At 37.7% G+C, this 22,630-nt stretch overlaps 1 protein-coding gene and 1 pseudogene across 1 annotated transcript in view; one reads left to right on the top strand and one right to left on the bottom strand.

Moving 5' to 3' along the window:
* The window catches only part of PPP3R1 (protein phosphatase 3 regulatory subunit B, alpha), a 69,051-nt gene that overhangs the window by 21,448 nt on the left and 24,973 nt on the right, over window positions 1-22,630 (bottom strand). Inside the window, exon 2 of the mRNA XM_060659752.3 lies at window positions 11,483-11,522. Coding sequence (XP_060515735.1) covers window positions 11,483-11,522 — 40 coding nt within the window. The remainder of the gene's footprint in view (window positions 1-11,482; window positions 11,523-22,630) is intronic.
* Window positions 13,425-13,927, top strand: LOC132660309 (TSC22 domain family protein 1 pseudogene; annotated as a pseudogene).

Below are 22,630 nucleotides of genomic sequence, written 5' to 3'. Positions count from 1 at the left end.
ACAAATATTTAAAGATTGTTACATGTACATTCATGGTGCATGTTGGTCTACAGTTTTCTATGATATTTTTGGTATTGCTAATGGTATAATAATGCTAGCTTCTATTTTCTGAAGGAATCTGGATTATAACTTTTTTTTCATTAAATGTTAGAATTTGCCAGTAAAACCATCTGGCTTGGAGTTTCTTTGTGGGAAGATTTTTATTTTAGAGAGACAGAGCATGCTCAAGCGGGGGGGGGGGGGGGGGGGATAGAGAGGGGGGAGGGGGAGGGGGAGGGGGAGGGAGAGGGAGATATCCTAAGCAGGCTCCATGCTCAGCACAGAGCCCAATGGAGGGCTTGACTCCCACCACCCTGGGGCCATGACCTGAACTGCAATCAAGAGTTGGATGCTCAATCGACTGAGCCACCCTGGTGCCCCTCTTTGTGGGAAAGTTTTTAAATAAGAATTCAGGGGCACCTGGGTGGCGCAGTCGGTTAAGCGTCCGACTTCAGCCAGGTCACGATCTCGTGGTCCGTGAGTTTGAGCCCCGCGTCAGGCTCTGGGCTGATGGCTCGGAGCCTGGAGCCTGTTTCCGATTCTGTGTCTCACTCTCTCTCTGCCCCTCCCCCGTTCATGCTCTGTCTCTCTCTGTCCCAAAAATCAATAAAAAACGTTGAAAAAAAAAATTTAAATAAGAATTCAATTTCATTAATAGATATAATTCTATCAAGATTTTTTTACTGTTGTGTCAGTTTTAAGTATTTGTTTTAGATTAAATTTTTCCATTTAATCTAAGGTGTAGAACTTTATTGGCATAAAATTCTTCATAATATTCCCTTGTTACCCTTTTAACATCTGTAGGATCTGTAATGATTTCAGTTCTTCTGTTACTGATACTGGTAATTGTGTTTTCTTCTAAAACGTTCCTTCTAAATGTGAATACTGTTATGTTCCACAGACTTCCTCCTACCTTATATAAAAGATATGACCCAAAATGATCCACCACACCAGAACTCACTCAGGCAAATGAATGTTATCCAAAAATGTCAAAATAAGCTGCACAGTTAAAATAATCTTAAAAATTTTTTTAAATTGTTTTCAGAGCGAACAGCTTCAGAAAAAAATTTGTCATAGAAAAGCCATGTAATGTAAATTGTTGGAAGAAACCTTGGAGATGAAAACTCAAGATGAGGAAACAGACTCTGAGAGTTATTTAAGTTGCCAAATGCTATAAAGCTTGATCGCAAAACTGAGTGACAGCATTTCTTGAAATACTTTCTAATCTAATTTCTTTTCCTATGTTAGTTCCATTTGAATAGTTAGTACAGAAGATTAAGCTAAGAGATACTAAACACTGCTGTTCCTCAACATGCATTTTCAGGCAAGTGTGGAGAAAAGAGAACAATAAGAATGTTCTCATCTCAAAGAAATAAAAATCAAACCACAGATTTCTGGGATGTTCTCCAGGTTATACATTACTGGTTTTCCTACTGAAGGTGTTTGTATTGCTGTTGTTTTTCTCTTTTTGGTTTATCTACACTGTGGTTCTAATAAAAATAGATAATTAGCCTACTGAAAAAGCATATAGTTAAAACACCATAAAAACACATCTTCAAGTTTTCTCATTGTTATTAATAACCAAGTCATACTTTTTTTTTTTTTTAAGTTTATTTAGAGAGAAAGAAAAGGTGTGAGTGGGAGAGAGGCAGAGAGAGAGGGGGACAGAGGATTCAAAACAGGTTCTGGGCTATTGGCACAGAGCCCAACGTGGGGCTTGAACTCAGGAGCCGTGAGATCATGACCGGAGCCAAAGTCAGAAGCGTACCTGACTGAGCCACCCAGGCACCCCACATACTTTTTTTTTTTTTAACCTATGTGTACACTGTGTAAGCTAGTGTAAGCCTGAAAAGACACAGCTCTTAAAGATTTCCTATGTTTTCTAAGTCAAATTCAATCCCAACCCATTCATTACACATCACATTCTCCAGGTTTTCCTGGAGAGGGGACAGGGGCCAGAATCAGAGAAAGACAAAATCTCAAGCAGGCTCCACACTTAGCATGGAGCCCAACACAGGGCTCAATCCCACAATCCTAGGATCATGTTCCTGTGTTATGTTGTGTTTAAACACTTAGTTGCACTTTTTTAAAGCTTTGTACCACTCCCCAACCCCAACTTGCCCCAAAATATGGGATTTTTTTTTTTTACAAAAGAATGCATATTTAAGACTTCTTTTACTTTTAGCACCAATTATTCAAGATTTTATGACTGCTCCAGAGCTTAACGTGGTTTATCATCAATAATGTCACACGACATACCCAATCTCTATTTTTCTTATAATGATTTGCCTTTTACCTTAAGAAATTCCAAAAAGAAAAAAAGAAAAGAAATTCCAGCACACAATTTATATTCTTTTCTTTCTTCTTGAAGACTCTTCACAGACAATTCTGGTTTCTTGCTCTAATTTGTACCAACTGCTTTCTAGGCCCATAGGCATAGTTATTATCCTGTGATTTTCACTGGTGTCTTAGAGATTTGGTTTTGCGGATCTCATCTGCTTTAACTTCTACTTCATTTCTCTGACTACATATTCAAAAACTTATAGAAGGTAAATTTCCCAAAAGTCCCTAAATTTCTGAAAATGTCTTTAATTTGATCTCACACCTGAACAATCATTTAGCTGGTATCAAACTCTAGGTTTAGGAACTCAGAACTTTGAATAAATTGCTCCACTGCTTTCTAATATCTAAGAAATCCAATGCCAAAACACTCCTATTCTTTTTAGGCAATTTTTCCCCCAACTAGCAGCTTTTAGAATTTTCTTTTCACTCCTGGAATTTTAAAATGTAAACTTCTCAAAAGAAGTTGAGACTAAATGTTGATCTTATTTCATCTAAACTTCTTGGTAATCAGAATGCTCTTTCAATCAGAAGATTTTATTTTTCAGGTGAGGGAAATTTTCTCCTACTTTTCAATCAGTTTTGCTTCTATTTTTATCTACTACATCTCTTGAAATTTCCTTTAGGCAGTTGCTATTACTGTCTGTATATGTGCCACAAAGCTTTCTTTTTTGGTATATTTTTCCTTATTCTTTGCTCTAACATTCTGAAGGAGATCCAAGAATTTATCATACTTCTGCTAACTGGATGGCTAGGCCTTTTCACCAGCTAAAGTAACTGACTTCTCCTTATCACCTATGAAATTATTCAAATTTGTGGTAGGCTATGTCATGAACTTCACTGTTAAAACTACAAATTTGTAAGTACTGCCATACCAACATGGGATAGTCTAGCACCTCACTTTTTCTTAAGACTACTTCTAAAATTTTTGTGTTTATTGGAGAGAGAGAGAGAGAAAGACAGAATCTGAAGCAGGCTCCAGGCTCCAAGCTGTCAGCACAGAGCCCAACATGGGGCTCAAACTCACCAAACCATGAGATCATGACCTGAGCCAAATGCAGACACTTAACGGACTGAGCTACCAAGGTGCCCCAAGACTACTATTAAAAACCCCCAAATATTTAGAACCTAGGAGACAATCCAGGTATTTGTAAAAAAAAAAAAAAAAAAGAGACATATAACACCAAGTCACGGTAACAACTCAAAACCCAGATGTTCAAGTCACACACTATACTTTAAAAGACTTCAAAATCTTTTTTTTTTTTTTAATGTCTATTTATCTATTTAGAAAAAGTGCACATGAGCAGGGGAGGGGCAGAGAGAGGAGGAGAATCCCAAGCAGGCTCCACACTCAGCACAGAGCCTGAGCGGGGCTCAATCTCACAACCCTGGGATCATGACCTGAGCTGAAAACAAGAGTCTGATGCTTAACTGCTTAACCAAGTGAGCCACCCATGGCCCCTAGAAAACTTTTTTTTCCCCTGCCTTCATGGCTCAGCTCTAAGGCTTTACTGAAAGAAAGTAGAATATAAGCAATTCTCAGCAGACTGGGTAAAATAGAGTTCAGGATCACTATATAATTAAGCAAATGGTAAATCATAGCTGGTAGACTAAGAAATATGAACTATGTGGGGCGCCTAGGTGGCTCAGTCGGTTAAGCGTCTGACTTCGGCTCAGGTCATGCTCTCATGGTTTGGGAGTTCGAGCCCCAGTGTCGGGCTCTGTGCTGATGACTTGGACCCTGGAGCCTGCTTCAGATTCTGTGTCTCCCTCTCTCTCTGCCCCTCCCACATTCACACCCTCTCTCAAAAATAAACACTTAAAAAAAAAAAAAGAAACATGGACTATGTGATATGAATTTATGAATATTTTAATCAAAGTAACAAATACAGAAGTCAATTTCAAAGTTAATGACAAAAAGGTTTAAAATAAATAGCTTTAGGGCCCCTGGGTGGATCAGGCGGTTAAGTGTCCAACTTCGACTCAGGTCATGATCTCACAGTTCCTGACTCCGAGCTCCACGTGGGGCTCTGTGCTAACAGCTTGGAGCCTGGAACCTGCTTCACATTCTGCATCTCCCTCTCTCTCTGCCCTTCCCCCACTCACAGTCTCTCTCAAAAATAACATTTAAAAAATTTTAAGTAATACTGAATGGCATTTTAGGAATAAAATGTTTTACTATTTTCACCTGTGCACATTCAAACTGAATTTAATATCAATAAATATTAAAAAGGTTTCCTCCAAAGATTTGAGATGATGAATAAAGGTTTGATAGTCAACCAGAGATCACTCTTTAGAACACATATTATTTAAAAACTACATGGATGGAACTGGAGGGTATTATGCTAAGTGAAATTAGTCAGAAAGACAAAAATCATATGACTTCACTCATATGAGGACTTTAAGAGACAAAACAGACGAACATAAGGGAAAGGAAACAAAAATAACATAAAAACAGGGAAGGGGACAAAACAGAAGAGACTCATAAATATGGAGAACAAACTGAGGGTTGCTGGAGGGGTTGTGGGAGGAGGGATGGGCTAAATGCGTAAGGGGCATTAAGGAATCTACTCTTGAAATCATTGTTTCGCTATATGCTAATTTGGATGTAAATTAAAAAAAAAACTGAATGGAATTAAGCTAGTTCAAATAAGAAAGGAAAAAAACAATGCAGAAAAAGAGGAAATTAAATTTAGAGGAGCTTTTTCTTTGAAAAAGTTTTGTTTTCATAACAAAGAAAAACTAGATCAAAGAATATGAACATGTAAATTTCCCTGAGACCATCTGATTGAGAGCAGAAATTAACAGCACAAAGTAAGGTCAATTATCTCCACACTTTCAAGTCACCTGTAAATACTCAAAACAGAAACAAAACTGCCTGACTACGAGACTGTTTACTCAAAATGAGAGCAATGTCCTATAGGCTAATGATGTCTTATAGTTCTTTATGCAAAAGACATGCCTTCAGAGTCTGCCAAGCTCTTCTTGGGTCACCTTCTAATGAAAGAAAACTGAGACATCTTTTTAGATGGAAGATTTCTTAGTCTTTCATCTACATTCAGTTTACAAAATAAGCCCTATGTTTACCAATTTTATCAAAAACATTCAGAATTATACTGGTTTTATCAGCAGTAAAAATTAGCTGAATCTGATTTTCCACTCATACCTCCAACTATTCCCCCATTTTAGTCCTCTGCTTAAACTATCTAAAGTAGTATCTTGCACTGAGTCACTTTTCCAAGTTACCATGCCAAGTTACAACTAAGGTCCCAACTTTGAACAAATCACCCAATAGAGTATACATTTCCTGGTCCAGACAAGTTAGCCAAAGTCACAATGGTTTAGAATAATTTAACTCAATAAAAAGTAAACGCTGAATTGTGAGACAATAAAAGAATACTTATCTACATATTAGACAATCCAGTTTTGTCTGAAATCATTCATGTAAACACAAACATAACATTAATCATGTAATATTTACTATACGGAAGACTACATTAGTATTGTGATTAAAAATATAACTGTGGTATGCCTGGGTGGCTGGTTCGGTTAAGCGTCTGACTTTGGACCAGATCATAATTTTATGGTTTGGGAGTTAGAGCCCTGACAATCTCTACTGTCAGCACAGAGCCTACTTTTTGGATCCTTTGTCTGTCTGTCTGTCTCTCTCTCTCTCTCCCTCCTTCTGCCCCTCCCCCACTCATGCACACCCACACACTCTCTAAAATAAACATTAAAAAAAAATATGACTCTGGAGCATGACTACTTGAGATCAACTCATAGTTTTGTTACTTTTCCTATTGTTGTGTGGCCTTAAGTCTGTTAGTGAAGGTCTCTCTGCCTGTTTTCTCATCTATATAGCAGGGAAAGTAAACCTCTTTCATGAGGCTATTGTAAAGATTAAAAAGGTTAATATATGTGAAGTGCTTAGAATAATGCCTGGCACATGTTAAATGCCATATAAATATTTGTTGTGATTATTTACGAAAATAAATGGGGTGACTGGTAACCACTGGGTTTTCCTAAAGGTACAGCCTTTAAAATTATCCAAGTAGTTGTCTATGTAGTCCAGCTCTGAGTTCTAACTAGCTTTTTCAGTCAACAGATACTTATTCAGCATCTGCTCTATGCCAGGTATTGCACTTATGCTTTTACTGTCAATGCCTCAATTCCTTTATTGGTGAAAATGAGCTTAAAAATACCCTCTTATTATTAAAGCTTGCAGTGCTGCATATGCCATACTTAGCTATAAATTAATTATTGCTCCTTGATATTACTTTTAGTTTCTTCCTCCTCCCTTTTTCCATTCATTAAAAAATAAAACAAAACAAAAAACTTCTGGGGGCACCTGTGTGGCTCAGTTGATTGAGCGCCCGACTTCGGCTCAGGTCATGATCTCAAGGTTCATGAGTTCAAGCCCCACACTGGGTTCTTTGCTGTCAGCACGGAGCCCGCTTCTGATCCTCTGCCCACCCCACCCCCCAGCTTGCACTCTCTCTAATTAAAAAAAAAAAAAAAAAAACCTTTTAATAATGGAAAATGTCAAACACATACAAAGGTGAGAGACCAGTTTAATGAATTCCATATACCTATCATCCAACTGTTCAACCATTAACACATGAGAAATCTTATTTATACACCCACTTCAATTATCTTAGAGCAAATCCCAGACATATCATTTCCTTGTAACTTCAGTATTATCTTTAAAAGACATTGTTTTTAAAAACATCACAATAACACTACTTGAAAAAATATTAATAAATTAATAATTAACTCCTTGATATTAAACAATCATGCTCCAATTTCCCCAAACAGCACAAATGATTTTACAGGTGTTTTTAATCCATCTGGTTTGGCAAATAGTCAATGTGTCAATAAAATGAAATTGACTTTAAGAGTAACAGTTTCATTAGAGTAGTACAAGATAAAAGCCAGATTGCAGCAGGCCAAGAAATTAGCAAAAATAAGGAAATAGATACTATGTGAGTATAACTTGGTGACTCAAAGTTCTTTCCTTGGTCTTGACAAGAGCATTAACATCCAGAATACTGCTGTTCTAATTAGTGATATTGGCAAACACTTTATAGTGCTTAGTAAGTTGTAGGCATTGCTGAAAGCAGTTTGCATGTATTAACTGAATCACAACAATTCTATACAACAGGTACTATTACCATTTTACAGATGAGGAAACCAAAGTACTGAAAAGTTAAATAACTTAAGTGCTCAAGGTCACAAAGCTAGTAAAAGGTAGAGTTGGAATTTGAACTTAGGTATACAGTACTTATTACACAAACTGTGGCAAGACTTCTTTTTTTGTAATATAAGTGTTTTTGTTAGCTTTTGATCTGACCTATTAAATTTTTTAACCTCTGTTAAACTTAGAAATATTTAGTATATCTTCATCTCTGGGGTATTTTGAGATTCAGAAATTATGCTCATTATGAACATTTAATCCGTAGTGACAGATTAAGTGACCTAACGACTGGAAGAGTGAAATTTTAGTCTTTGATCTATGCTGTGTTGCTTATTGGCTGGGTCATTTTCTATAGTGTAAAGAGGCACTATTCTTACATTTAACCAAATTATGCAACTGCATTTTGTCAGATGTTTCACTGTTGCCTTCTTTTACTCTAAAATCTAATACTACATGTCATTAAAAGTAAATTAAAGTTGAAAAAAAAGAAATAAGGAAATGGAGTAACTGTACACTATATGCTCTTTTTTTGAGAAGCTCAAATAGGAGAAAAAGTGAAGAAAAACTAGGAGGTACATGAAGGATCAGAATCAAAGCATAGTTGATTATATGTGTAAACTGAAGAGCTAAAACTTAAGATATATAGGAAAAGACAGAGAAACAAAATAAGGTCCTAGAGATGAGAGTGGATGAGGTTAAAAGCACAAGGAAGGAGGCTGACCTTGAATAAGGGGGTATAATCCAAACTGACACTGACAGAAGGAGTCAGTTAAGCATGACTGGCACTGAGAAAATTGGCAGGCAGAGGTAGAAGATGGAGGGGCATGAGGAGGCTAACACTTAAAATGTTTTCAGTTTTCTTAAGACTCAGGAGACAAGGCATTGATTAAAAGCAGAGTACTGGAAAGGATTATGCAAGGGATTTGGATAGAATGTTGAAGACCTGGCTGAAATTTAAGGAGACTGAAAAAGACAAACAGGACCAGACAGGTAAAGAATTAATCAGCATTCGAATCTTAAATAGCTTTCAAAACCAATTTCATCACCCCATCCACAAAGCTCTTAACTTCTGTAACCAAAAGTAATTTTCCCTCCTTAGAATTTTTATTTTTCATAATGGTTTACTTGTACTGTAATAATTTTACCCAATAGCCAGACTGTAAGTACTTTGTGGGTGCTTACTTTATCTGTATATCACAAGGCTGAAGACAGTTCCTTACAGAATATAATTTACCATCTTCTTACTTTTAATTTTTTAAATGTTTATTCATTTTTGAGAGAGACACACAGAACATGAGTGGGGGAGGAGTGGAGAGAGAGAGACACAGAATTCGAAGCAGGTCCCAAGGCTCTGAGCTGTCAGCACAGAGCCCGATGTGGGGCTCAAGCCCACGAACTGTGAAATCATGGCCTGAACTGAAGTTGGACGCTCAACTGACTGACCCACCCAGGCGCCCTGAATCTTCTTACCTTTTTTAAGGTAAATACTAAAGGAACAAAACAGACAGTAACTACCTGAAGAGCTGAGACCACTCCAGCCTGAGACAATTATGTAAGAACCCATCAAGAACACAGAATTAAGGTGAGTCTTGCAGAGGTGAGAAGGCAAGACATTATTTAACCTGAACAGGGACGTATAAATAGTGAAGTGCCTCAAGAATTAGTTTTAACAGAGGCACCTGGGTAGTTCAGTCAGTGAAAATCCGACTCCTGATTTTGCCTCAGGTCATGATCTCATGTTCATGAGTTCGAGCCTTGAGTCTAGCTCCCCACTGACAGTACAGATCCTGCATGAGAGTCTCTCTCTCCCCCTCTGCCCCTCCCGGGCTCATGCACACTCTCTCTCTCAAGAATAAATAAATTAAAAAAAAAAAGTTTTAACATTCTTATCTATAATGGTAGTTATTCACAGATAACACTAACCTCTTCCAATAATATAAAGAAGTTTTTCAGGGGTGCCTAGGTGTCTCAGTCGGTTGGGAGTCCGACTTTGGCTCAGGTCATGACCTCACGATTCCTGAGTTCAAGCCCCGCATCAGGCTCTGCGCTGACAACTCAGAGCTTGGAGCCTGCTTCCAATTCTGTGTCTCTGTCTCTCTCTCAAAAATAAACAAATGTTAAAAAAAATTTTTTTAGGGGCTCCTGGGTAGCTCAGTCAGTTGAGTGTCCAACTTTGGCTCAGGTCATGATCTCACTGTTTGTTTTGAGTTTGAGCCTCGCACTGGGCCCTGGGCTGACAGTCAGAGCCTGGAGCCTGCTTCAGATTCTGTGTCTCCCTCTCTCTCTGCTCCTCCCCCACTTGTGCTCTGTCTCTGTCTCTCTCTCAAAAATAAACATAAAAAAAAACTTAAAGAAGTTTTTAAAATGACAAAAAAAATTTACTACAATATGTGGATGGGAGAAAAGTGGTTTCAATGTAGACAAGTTCATTTTGGGGAAATCATCCAAATCATGTATAAAATATTATAAAAGCACATTTTCTTCTAGTGAACCAAATAGGGAACAGAGAAAAAAAGCTATAAACTGGGTAGAAGAACCCAGATAGATTCATAGCTGGTTACACAATCACTGACAACTACAGATCTTCAGTGACAAGGCTCAACAGTTTCATCAAAACATAGATGAAGTAGTAAGAAAGAAGACTTACTACTAAGTTCTGAAGATAAAACTGAAAGGGGCAGCTTTAACAGTGTATGCATTATTTGTTAACAGTGTATGCTCAGGTTGTGATCTTGCAGCTCATGGGACCAAACCCTGTGTTGGGCTGTGTACTGACAAGCTCAATGCCTGCATGGGATTCTCTCTCCCTCTGTCTGCCTCTCCCCTGCTCACATGCTCTCTCTCAAAATAAATAAATAAGAATTTAAAAACAAATTATAGAAGTTACAAAATGTAAGATGAAATGATAAATAATTTCAGCTTATTATAACTGCTACAAAGAAAATAAATGGGGTACTATTCATGACAGAGAATCTAAGCAGAGAGAGAAAAAACATCTCCAAAGGGGTGACATTTATGCTGACAGTTGAATGACAACAACGTCAAATAAAGAGTTGATAGAACAGCATTCTACCCAGAGCGCATAAGCAAGCAAAGGTGTTGAAGAGAATGAAATTAACACAGGTTTTGGGAAAAGAAAGGAGACTAATGAAACAAAGGGCAACTGGGAAAGTGACACACAAACCAAGCGACACTTCATTGCAAGACAATGTCTCTAAATGGGGAAGGACCAGTTACATCTAATAGAAATGGCAAGGAAGGTTCAGAACTGTTTGGGTATCCTGGGACCTCGTGATGTCATCTGAACTTACCAATGGTCCCTATTCCAATTCTAAAGATCTCTCCCTTTCCCAATCATTGCTCTTCCATACAAGAGACTTTATGATTTTTATATAAGCTCCCTAGTGCTCTGATCCTTAAATCAAGAATTTCAAAAACTGTCATTTTCTTTCTTTACATTCTCCCGTACACTCAGAAAGAACCAGACCACCCCACACTTCTTATACTCTTCACTCCTCTGAGAAACATCTTTGGCAATAGCTATTTGGTCTATCGAAGTTTTGCCTTCAACACACTTTATTTTATATAACCAAATGATAAGTCAATTAACTGTTTACCTGAAACTTTGTTAATCTGAAAACCTTCTGTTGGGTTACGCCACTGAGATCTGAGGGCTAATTTGTAACTACAGCACAATATAGATAATAAAGAGCAGCTCTATTAAAAAAACAAAACAAAAACAGTTCCCTGCTCTGATAACTTTAAAAGACAAAGTCAAATTCATTACTCATTTTAAATAGTTAAGGGCTAACTTTACTATGTAGATATACAGAGGTGTATGATATATACATATATAAAGAGAGATGTGTAAATAAAAGAAATTCTTGATAACAAGAATATGTGACTTACAGTGTGAGCACATTTCCAAAGGATAACTTGCCTCATTTCCCTGGAGAAAGAAATAAATAATAATTAGTCACAAAATTGGTACAAATGTCTTTAAAAGGTTTAAATATTCTGAGTCACAAAACATAGGGAAATAAGCCAAAAACCAATGTATCTAGGTCTATAAATTACCGTTTTTTGATAAGAAAAAAATCATAAAATAGGATATAAAGAGCTCTCAAATCACAACAGGCCTGAGTTGGGTCTCTGACATTATGACTTATACAAACACTTGACTAAAATTTACTTTAAATATTTTTAATGCCCTAAACATATGGATTGTATAATTTTAAAACACAGGAGACTGTCAATGTTCTGTGTTGCTGAGTAAATTCATTTTGGGACAAAAATCAAAATAGTTTCTCCTGCCACATATATTTAAATGAAGAGTTTCCGGAGACTGTAAAGCTGTTAAAAAGAAGAAAAAGAAAAAAAAAACTATTAGCATTTATACCTACTATCTTCTATATGCCACGCAACTAAAATAAAACAAATATTAATAGGAAGATGGGTCCAATGTAAGGCAGCCAATTCAAATTTTTCTTTTGAAAAGTCTTATCTCATGGGTAAATTCCAAGTTGATAAATTTATCTGAACTCCTAACTTATAAAATATATAAAACCAACCATCTATTTACTATCCAGGATTCCATGTGAATTTATTTAAGGAAAAAAGAGCTCTAGAAAAACTACAGACCCAGTCAAAAGCCCACATTTAACAATTCTTAATGAACTGACCCTAGGGAGGTCAAAGTACCTGGTGGATGATCACATCATTTGATCAGTGATGAAACCAGTTCTAAATCTGAAACAGTAAAAACTTCCAGTAAAACAGACTCACGTGAGATAAAAACAATGAAAATCCTTTTAAAGTCTACAGAATTCAAATTAATGTAAACTGAATTTTTAAAGTTCAGTTATAAAATCAGAGTACTACACATCCTATATTCCGTTTACCTAATCTTGACCCTATCTAGCAACATGTGCAATAGGATAATATATGAATATACTTACAATAGCCTGTGAAGTTATTGAATACAGTCTGAAAAGAATATTCTAGTCTGGCTCACTAGTTTTTAAACTCCTAAAAAGTTATCTTACACTATGTAAATTTGAAGTCTAAGAAAGGTTATCCCGTAAATTAGCTAGCATCTTCAATTCTTATCATGCATGCTACCAATCGTTAATTAGTTTTTTCCTTGAAAATTATAGCAGATAACTGCAATTTTCCAGAACTGGTTAATTTAAGGTTACTTTAAATATCAAATATATATTGAGGCGCCTGGGTGGCTCAGTAGGTTAAGTGTCCAACTTCAGCTCATGATCTCACAGTTCGTGGGTTCAAGACCCATATCAGGCTCTGTACTGACAGCTCAGAGCCTGGAGCCTGCTTCAGATTCTCTGTCTCTGTCTCTCCCCCTCTTTAAAAAATAAACATTAGGGGCGCCTGGGTGGCTCAGTCGGTTAAGCGGCCGACTTCAGCTCAGGTCATGATCTCGTGGTCCGTGAGTTCGAGCCCCGCGTCGGGCTCTGTGCTGACAGCTCAGAGCCTGGAGCCTGTTTCAGATTCTGTGTCTCCCTCTCTCTGACCCTCCCCTGTTCATGCTCTGTCTCTCCCTGTCTCAAAAATAAATAAAACGTTAAAAAAATAAAAAATAAACATTAAAAATATTTTAATATTGAAAAGCCTTAGTGGAGCCCGGCGGTAGACCTCGGAGGCTTCTCTGCACAGCAGTAGGATCAGCATCTTCCTGGGATCACCAAGCCCCAGAAGCTGGGTTTCTTTAAACCAGGGCTGCTGTTTTCTGTTTCTCCCTGGGCTGCAAAAAGCTAGAAGATTTTTATCTAGCTCAAACAAGGCTGCTGGTATTCCTTTTTCCCGTGAGGCTGTTTTTGGCTGCAATTGCATGAAATCCCAATGGTGTAGACCAGTGGTGATGGATCTAGGAGTTCACCAACTGAGACATTTTTCAATTTCTTTCTTGTCATCCTTGCTGGAGACTGAAAACACTTCTGTGAGACTTGACAATAGCTCCTCGGGTGCAAGTGTGGTAGCTATTGACAACAAAATCGAGCAAGCTATGGATCTGGTGAAAAGCCATCTGATGTATGTGGTTAGAGAGGAAGTGGAAACCCTTAAAGAGCAAATCAAAGAACTAATAGAGAAAAATTCCCTGGAGCAGGAAAACAATCTGCTGAAGACACTGGCCAGTCCTGAGCAGCTTGCCCAGTTTCAGGCCCAGCTTCAGACTGGCTCCCGCCCTGTGACCACACAGCCCCCAGCCCAGCCAGCGTTCCAGGGCTCAGGACCAACCGCATAGCCTCCCATGCCCCTGAAGAACTGGCCGCTGCTGTCTGAACTGAACAGACCAGAGAAGATGTACAAGGGGGAATCCATCCACCTCTACAGTCACCCATTTCATTGCTCACTGCACAAGAGAAGTGAAGCTGACCTATGCCATTGTGTGTTTTCCAGTATTAAACACTCATGTGCTTTTGGCTTGAAGAAATTTCTTAGTTGGGTGAATTAAAGGTTAATCAGATAATTAGCATGGATATACTGGGACCTCATGCAGCTTGGCAGGTATGTGAGAAGTGGTTCCATTCATGCTGAGGAGCTGTGTGCCTTTCCATCATCCCTTCCCTGCTCCCCATCCCTGCTCCCAAGAGTTCTCTCCTGCTTGCACGTAGTATACTCCATGGGGTTAGAAGCAGTGGGGCTCCAGTGGACTTTCCTCTCTCCTCTTCCCCATGAGGAACTTGAAAGGGAGGTCAGAGTAAAGACTGACACATAGTCTTACCTAAGATGAGGGGAAACATAGTTCATCATACAAATTGACAACTGTCACCAAAAATCCATAAAACGATAGTACTGTGCCTCTTTCTAAAACAGTAGATGACACAAAATTCTTTGAGATGGTGACAGGTAGCTGGGACCCCAGGCTATCTTACCATGAAGGTTGTTTTGCTTATTGTATATTTGTGTATGTAGTGGAACTATTTTGTACAATAGAGGGCTGTAACTACTATTTATGTTGTACAGATTGAAATCCAGATGTCTGAAGAGGTGTGGATTGTCTTTTATACAGAGATGTACAGAAAAAATGCTACATGAAGAAAACTACACCTGAAGAAATTTTAAGAATCTGGCATCGTCAGTCACTTTGTGTAATCTGAACTCTTCTAGTTGCTGAATATCTTGAAGTAAATTCCTGTTCGCTGAAGTCTTTTGATTGAGCTGGTTGAATACTTTGAAAAATGATCCATTCTAGCTAATGAAATGGATCTCCCAGTAGGGGTTTCTGCATATTACCTGTATAGTAGTTATTAGTTAATACGCATTTGTTTCTGTGTATGTTCTCTACACAGTTGTAAGGTGTCACTGTATTTAAGAGCTGCACTTGTCAACTTTCAATAAAGCATATAAAATGTTGATAAAAATATTTTAATATCAAATATATATTAAAGATAGAAGAAAATGATAAACAGCGGCATCTGGGTGGCTCAGTCAGTTAAGCCTCTGACTTCAGCTCAGGTCATGATCTCATGGTTTGTGAGTTCAAGCCCCGCATCAGGCTCTGCGTGGAAAGCTCAGAGTCTGGAATCTACTTCAGATTCTGTGTCTCCCTCTGCCCTACCCAGTTCATACTCTGTCTCTCTTTCGCTCTCAAAAATAAACATTAAGAAAATATTTAAGAAGAAATAGCAAACACTAATAAAACCTGACCATTAGTAATGAACAGAGATAGAGTTTTGCTTATTCTGCCCCTTACTTGATTTTAAGACTCTAATGATTCCTATCTTTTACTGCCTCACATACGTATTTCATACCTAAAATTTTATATATGCTTTAAAAAAAATCTCACTCTACCTTAAAGTATGTTTCTTGAAACATTCTCAAAAGAGTATAATGACACTTTGAATTGTCATTGAGTTGTGTGTGTGTGTTTTATGATAATGATTAATGTTATAATTGTCTTAGAAGTGAGGGCATGGGGCACCTGGCTGGCTCAGTCAGAGGAGCATGCAACTCTTGATCTAGGGGTTAAGAGTTCGAGCCCCACATTTGGTACAAGGATTACTTAAATAAATAAAACTTAGAAAAAAAAAAGTGAGGGCAAAAGAGTTATATGGTAGTTTCAAGGACGACTCTGAAACCCAGTCCTTATTTCTCCCACCCACTAACCTTCACAGCGTTATCACTTCTTTATAAATAATACCATCAATCCTCTATCCACATTATTCCCAGCTAGCCAACATCCACAAGACCCAAGGACCAGCCCAGCTAGAGCCCTCCAGTGCTTTTCCACCAATACTGAATGCCTCATCTATCTCCTAAACTTAAAATCTATATATCCAAAAGGTTACTTCAACCTCAACCTGAACAGTCTTGTGCCTGGTAAAAAAAAAAATCTTTCAAGTATCAAGGAAAATGCTTTCCCCAGATAACCAAAAACTGAAAGAATTAAGCTCCAATGCATGTGCAGTACAAGAAACGTCCTAAGAATATTCTTCAGGCATAAGAAAAATTGTACTAAATGGAAATCTGATTCTAGACCAGGAAATGAAGATCACCAAAAAGATAAATTTGTGGCGCGCCTGAGTGGCTCAGTCAGTTAAATGTCTGACTTCCGCTCGGGTCATGATCTCACAGTCTGTGGGTTCAAGCCTCACATGGGGCTCTGTGCTGACAGCTCAGAGCCCGGAGCCTGCTTAGGATTCTGTGACTCCCTCTCTCTCTCTGCCCCTCCCCTGCTCGCACTCTCTCTCAATAATACATAAACTTTAAAAAAAAAAAAAAAAAAAGGTATATTTGTATGTAAACATAAAAGACTTTTTTCTCATTTTTAAATATCTTTAAAATATAATTAACTTACTTAACACAAACATAGCAACAATGTATTGTGGAGTATATAACATATACATAGAAGTAGAATGTGTGACAACAGCAGCACAAATATGAGAGGAATGATGTATGTTGTCAAAATCTTGCACTATGAGGGAAACATTACAATGTTATTTGAAAGTAGAGCATAATGTTAAAGATGTATATTATAGGGGCGCCCTAAGTGGCTCAGTTGGTTGGGCTGACCGTCTGACTCTTGATTTCAGCTCAGGTCATGATCTCACAGTTCATGAGTTTGAGCCTGTGTAAGGCTCTGCACTGACAGCATGGAGCCTGCGTGGGCTTCTCGCTCTCCCTGTCTCATTGCCCCTGCCTCTCCTCTGCTCTCTCAAAATAAATAAACATTAAAAAAAAAAAAAATGTGTATTAAAAACCCTACAGCAACTGTTTTAATTAAAAAAAATTTTTTTTAATGTTTATTTTTGAGAGAGAGAGAGAGAGAGAGAGAGAGAGACAGAGTGTGAGTGGGCAAGGGGCAGAGAGAACAGGAGACACAGAATCCGAAGCAGGCTCCAGGCTCTGAGCTATCAACACAGAGCCCACACGGGGCTTAAACTCGTGAACCGCGAGATCATGACCTGTGCCGAAGTCAAATGACAAACCGAATGAGTCACCCAGGAGCCCAGCAACTGTTTTTTAATAAAAAGATAAATACAACAGTATCATAAAGAATACTCAATCCAAAGGGAGGCAGATAAATAGGATAAAAGAAACAAAAATCAAGTGTGGAAAAAACAAAGTACAATAGCAGAATGGCAGATTTAAATCCAAACATTTTGAGAATGATACTATGTTAAGGGTAAACATTGTAGTAATTACAATTAAAGACACAACTGTACGCTATCTATAAGAAGCCTACCTTAAAAACAAGTTAGAGGTAGGTTAAAACTAAAAAGACAGAAAGATATACCACAAAAGTATTAATCGAAAGAAGCATACAGTGGCTAGTAACAATGGAAAACGCAGAATTCAGAACAAGTAATACATTATCAGGGGTAAAGAGGGCTATATAATGTTAAAAGAGTGGATTCATTAGGAAGATGTAACGATACTAAGTATATTGTGATTTATAATAAAAAATGTATTTAGTTTTGTTTCTAGCATAGAGATTCTAAAACCCTCAGAACTTAAGTGAGAACTATAAAGATGTCTTATGTTAAGGAGGGGACTGTGAGAGAGCACCTAAAGATAGGGACTGTCTGGTTGCCAGGAGAACCAATTATATGATTAGAAGGCTGTAATTTTAGCCCCACTACCTTCTGACCTTTGGGGAGGGGGGGGCTACAGGATGAATTAATCACCAAAGATCAATGATTTAATCAATTGTAGTTAACTAAGCCATCATAAAAACCCAAAAGGACAGGGTTCAGAGAACTTGCAAGTTGGTGAACACGAAAAGATGCAGGGAGAGTGGAGCACCTGGAGAGGGCACACCCTTTCCTATGTATCTTGCCTCATGTGTCCCTTCCATTTGGCCATTCCTAAGTTATATCCTTATAATAAACTGTGATTTAGTAAATAAAGTGTTTCCCTGAGTCCTATGAGTCACTCTAGCAAATTAATCAAACCCAAAACAGGGGTCATTTTATCCTTTCAACTATACCAGGTTGGTCAGAACTTCAGGAGACAATCTAGATCTGTTAACTGGCATCTGAAGGAGAGAGACAGAGGCAGTCTTGCAGGACTGAGCCCTTCACCTGTAGAATCAAATGCTATGTCTAGGTAGACAGTGTCAGAATTGAATTGTAGGACATCTAACTAATGTCCAGAAATTGTGCGGATGTGTGGGGAACCCCCGAGCCTCCCATACTGTAATTAGGTCTACACACACACACACACATACATACACACACACACACACACACACACACACACACACACACAGTTAACACAGCTTCAAAATAAATGAAAGCAAGTACTAATTAAAGAATGGAAAGGAAAACAGTCAATCATTTTGGAGATTTTAATATTTCTCTCACAGTAACTGAAAGAAAACAAATAGAACAAAAAAATAAAGTTATAGAAGATTTGAACACATACGATCAACATGTCCTAAACCAGCAGAATATTCTTTTCTAATGAACATGGAACATTCACAAAGCCATTATTCTGAGCCTCAAAAAGTCTCAATAAATTGAAAGGCCTAAAATCATACAGAATATATTCTTCCATTAGGATATAATTAAACTAGAAAGGTATTTGGGAATAATCAAATATTTGGAAACAAAGCACAATTCTAATAACCCAGGAGTCACAGAGGAAATGACAAAGAGAAATCAGAAAACGCTTTGAATAGAATGAAAACAGAACCCATTAGAACTTGTAAGATATAGGTTAAGCAGTGTTTTGAGGAAAATGCGTTACAAGAGAAAGTCCAAAACATAATGATCTGTTCCCAAAGTAAAAGGCTAGAAAAAGAAGAAGTTAAACCTAAAGAAAGAAAAAAAATGAGAAATTAATAAAATAGAAATGGGCAAAGAAAAATCGATAGACAAAAACTTTTTTGGAAAAGGTCAATAAGTAATCCCTCAGGCAAATCAATACAAATCCTACAGACATTAAAAGAAAAATAAAGGAATTTTCTAAACAATGTTATAAAAAAAAATGTTATAACTAAGATAAATGGACAAGTTTCTTGAAGGCCCATATGATAAAACTGGCTCAAGAGAAAAAAGAAATGCTGAACAGCTCTACAGCTCTTAAAATACACTGAATTTGAGTTTAAAAGTTTCTTACAAAGAAAACTACAGACCCGACTGCTTCACTGCTCAGTTCAATCATATTTCCAAGTACAAAAACATGCCAACCCTACACAAATTCTTTCAAAAAGCAGAAGGAAGGAATAGTTCTTAAACTCATTTAATGAGGCTAGTATTACCTTCGTACCAAAATCAGAGAATAACATTACATTATAAAAAAGAAAACTATACTCCCATACTTCTTCACAACAGTGGATACAAAAATCCTTAACAATATCTGAGTAAATCCAGAAAAAAAAAATTTTAATATTTATTAATTTTTGAGAGAGAGAGAGAGACAGAGACAGAGACAGAACATGAGCGGGGGAAGGGCAAAGACAGAGGGAGACACAGAATCTGAAGCAGGCTCCAGGCTCTGAGCTGTCACCACAGAGCCTGACACAGGGGTCAAGCCCACGAACCATGAGATCATGACCTGAGCAGAAGTCAGAGGCTTAACTGAATGAGCCACTCAGGCGCCCCCAGAAAAAATTTTAAAGAGAATAAAATTCATGACCAACTGAGGAAAACCCCAGCAATGCAAGCTTGGTTTAACATTCAAAATCAATGTGATTCACTACACTAACAGACTAAAAAATAAAAAACACATATGATCATCAACATATATAAACAAAAGCATGTGACACATTTCAACACCCGTAAGAACCACAATCCAGCAAAGATCTTCTTCGATTTATTAAGCCTATCTACAAAAAGCCTAAGCTAACATACTTAATATGGTGAACAGTCGACTAAATGCCTTCTCCCTAAGATCAGGAACAAGATAAAGGTATCTGCACCAGTGCAATAAGGCAAGAGAGAAAAAATAAAAGGCATACAGATTGGAAAGAGAAAAGTAAACTGCTTTTACTTGCAGATAACATGACTGTGTATGTACACAAATAATAAACTACAAAAGACTGTCAGAACCAATAAATGAATGAAACAAAGCCACACAATACAAGGTGTATACAAAAATCAAATGCATTTCCATACAGACCTAAGTAGCCAAACAATCTGAAAAAGAACAACGTTGAAGGAGTTACACTATCTGACTTAAAGAATTATTATAAAGCTGGAATCGTCAATAGAATATTGGTGTAAGACTAGATAAAAAGATAAATGGAACAGAATAAAATGGAGAACACACACACACATACACACACACACACAAAGGTTAAGTTTTTGGCAAATGTGTCCAGGTAATTCAGTGGGAAGAAATCCTTTGCAACAAATGATGCTAAAACAAATGGGTATCAATATTTTAAAAAGGAAAAAACAAAAGAGTAGATTTTTATTTTATTTTATTCTCTTCTACTCTATTTTACTTTAGAGAGAGAGGGCGAGCGGGGGAAGGACAGAGGGAGTGGAGTGGAAGAGAGAGAATCTTAAGCAGGCTCCATGCCCAGCACACAGCCAACATGGGGTGCTCGATCTCATGACTGTGAAATCATGACCTGAGCAGAAATCAAGAATCAAATGCTTAACTGTGCAGGTGCCCGAGTAGACATTTTATAACAAAAGATACAGACACGGCAAATATGCACATCAAAATATGTTTCATATTAGACATCAGAGAAATGCAAAATTAAAACTACAATTACATACAATACTTGCAACTAGTATATATGTGCCTAAAATTTAAAAACTTGACATATAAAATGTTGCTGAAAATGTAGAACAAATGGTTATGTGCTATGCAGAATTCTAAGATGGCCCTCTGAAATTCCCAGCCCTAGGTATACAAACATCTTTTCTCGGTTATTCAAATACTAATCTAGGTATTGGCTCAAAGGGATTTTGTATATGTAATTAAGATTCCAAATTAGTTGACCATACGATAAGACTATTCAGGTGGGTCTGTTCTAATCATAAGAGCCTTTTAAAAGCAAAAAGGGGAGAGGCGCCTGGGTGGCTCAGTCGGTTGAGCGTCCAACTTCAGCTCAGCTCATGATCTCACAGCTCGTGAGTTGGAGCCCCGTGTCAGGCTCTGGGCTGACAGCTCGGAGCCTGGAGTCTGCTTCGGATTCTGTGTCTCCCTCTCTCTCTGCCCCTAACCCACTCGCATTCTGTCTCTGTCTCTCTCAAAAATAAACATTGAAAAAAATTTTTAAAAAAATAAAATAAAAGCAAAAAGGGGAAGTCAGAGATTCAAACCATGAGAATTCAAGACTAGGGAGTGAGCCCCATGCCACTGAATGCAGGCAGCTTGTAAGGGCTAAAAGTAGCCTCTAGCGGACAGTAAACCAAAGAGCAGAGAGCTCAATCCTACAAGAGCAAGAAACTGAATTCTACCAACAACATAAATGACCTCAGAAACAGAATCTTCCCCAGAACCTCCAGACAAGAACTCACTCTGGCTGACACCTGGATTTCAGCCTTGTGATTCCCTGAAGAGAGACCCCATGTTAAACTAGCATTAGGGTTAAGTGCTGTTTTAAGCCACTAAATTTACGGTAATTTGTAACACAGCAATAGAATCAACACCCAGACGTATACAGTATATGTAGCTAAAAGTAAAAATGTTGACATGACAAGTGTTGGTGAAGATAGAGAACTGAAATTTTTATGCAGAATAACACATTTTGGAAAACAATTTGATGGATTCTTTAATAATTTTTTAAGTGTATTTTTGAGAGAGAGAGAGAGAGCAAGCGGGAGAGGGGCAGAAAGAGAGAGGGAGAGAGAGAATCCCAAATAGGGATTCTCTGTCAGCAGGGAGCCTGATGTGCGGCTCAAACTCACAAACTGTAAGATTATGACCTGAGTGGAAACCAAGAGTCGGATGCTTAGCGGACTGAGCCACCCAGGTGCCCCTGACGGATTCTTAATAGTAAGTTTAACATAACATTCAGAAATAAAAACATGTCCACATAAAGATGTGTATACATATATCCACAGAAGCTCTGTTGTTAACAGTCCAAACAAGAAACAATCTAAATGTCCATCAACCATCAAATGGATAAACTGGTGTATCCAGACAATGGAGTACTACTGGGTAGTGAACAGGAAAAGACTACTGATACACACAACAAAATAAATCAATTTCAAAATCAGTAAGCTAAGTGAAAGAAGCCAGATACAAAACGTTACATACTGCATGATTCCATTTATAAGTAATAGAAAAGGCAAACTATAGTTACCAAAAGATCAGGGGTTGCTAGGATTTAAGAGGGTATCAGATAACATTTTAGAGTAACAAGAAATGTTCTACATCTTGATTGTGGAAGTGCTTACAAAACTATACATCTGTCAAGACGTATTAACTGTATGCCTGAAATTGGTTAATTTTACTATATGTAAGTTATACCTCAATAAAACTGATCTCAAGTATAATGGAATTGCTTTATAACTCATAGATTCAAGTCTCTAGTTAAGAAATATAAACATCTCAGGGTGCCTGGGTGGCTCAGTTGGTTAAGCATCTGACTCTTGGTTTTAGCTCAGGTCACGATGTCACGGTTCCTGG

The sequence above is a fragment of the Panthera onca genome, chromosome A3, assembly GCF_046562875.1.
Source record: "Panthera onca isolate mPanOnc1 chromosome A3, mPanOnc1 haplotype 2, whole genome shotgun sequence".
Classification (NCBI taxonomy): domain Eukaryota; kingdom Metazoa; phylum Chordata; class Mammalia; order Carnivora; family Felidae; genus Panthera; species Panthera onca.
Note: the sequence above shows the minus strand (reverse complement) of the source record. Positions and strands in the feature narration are given on the sequence as shown.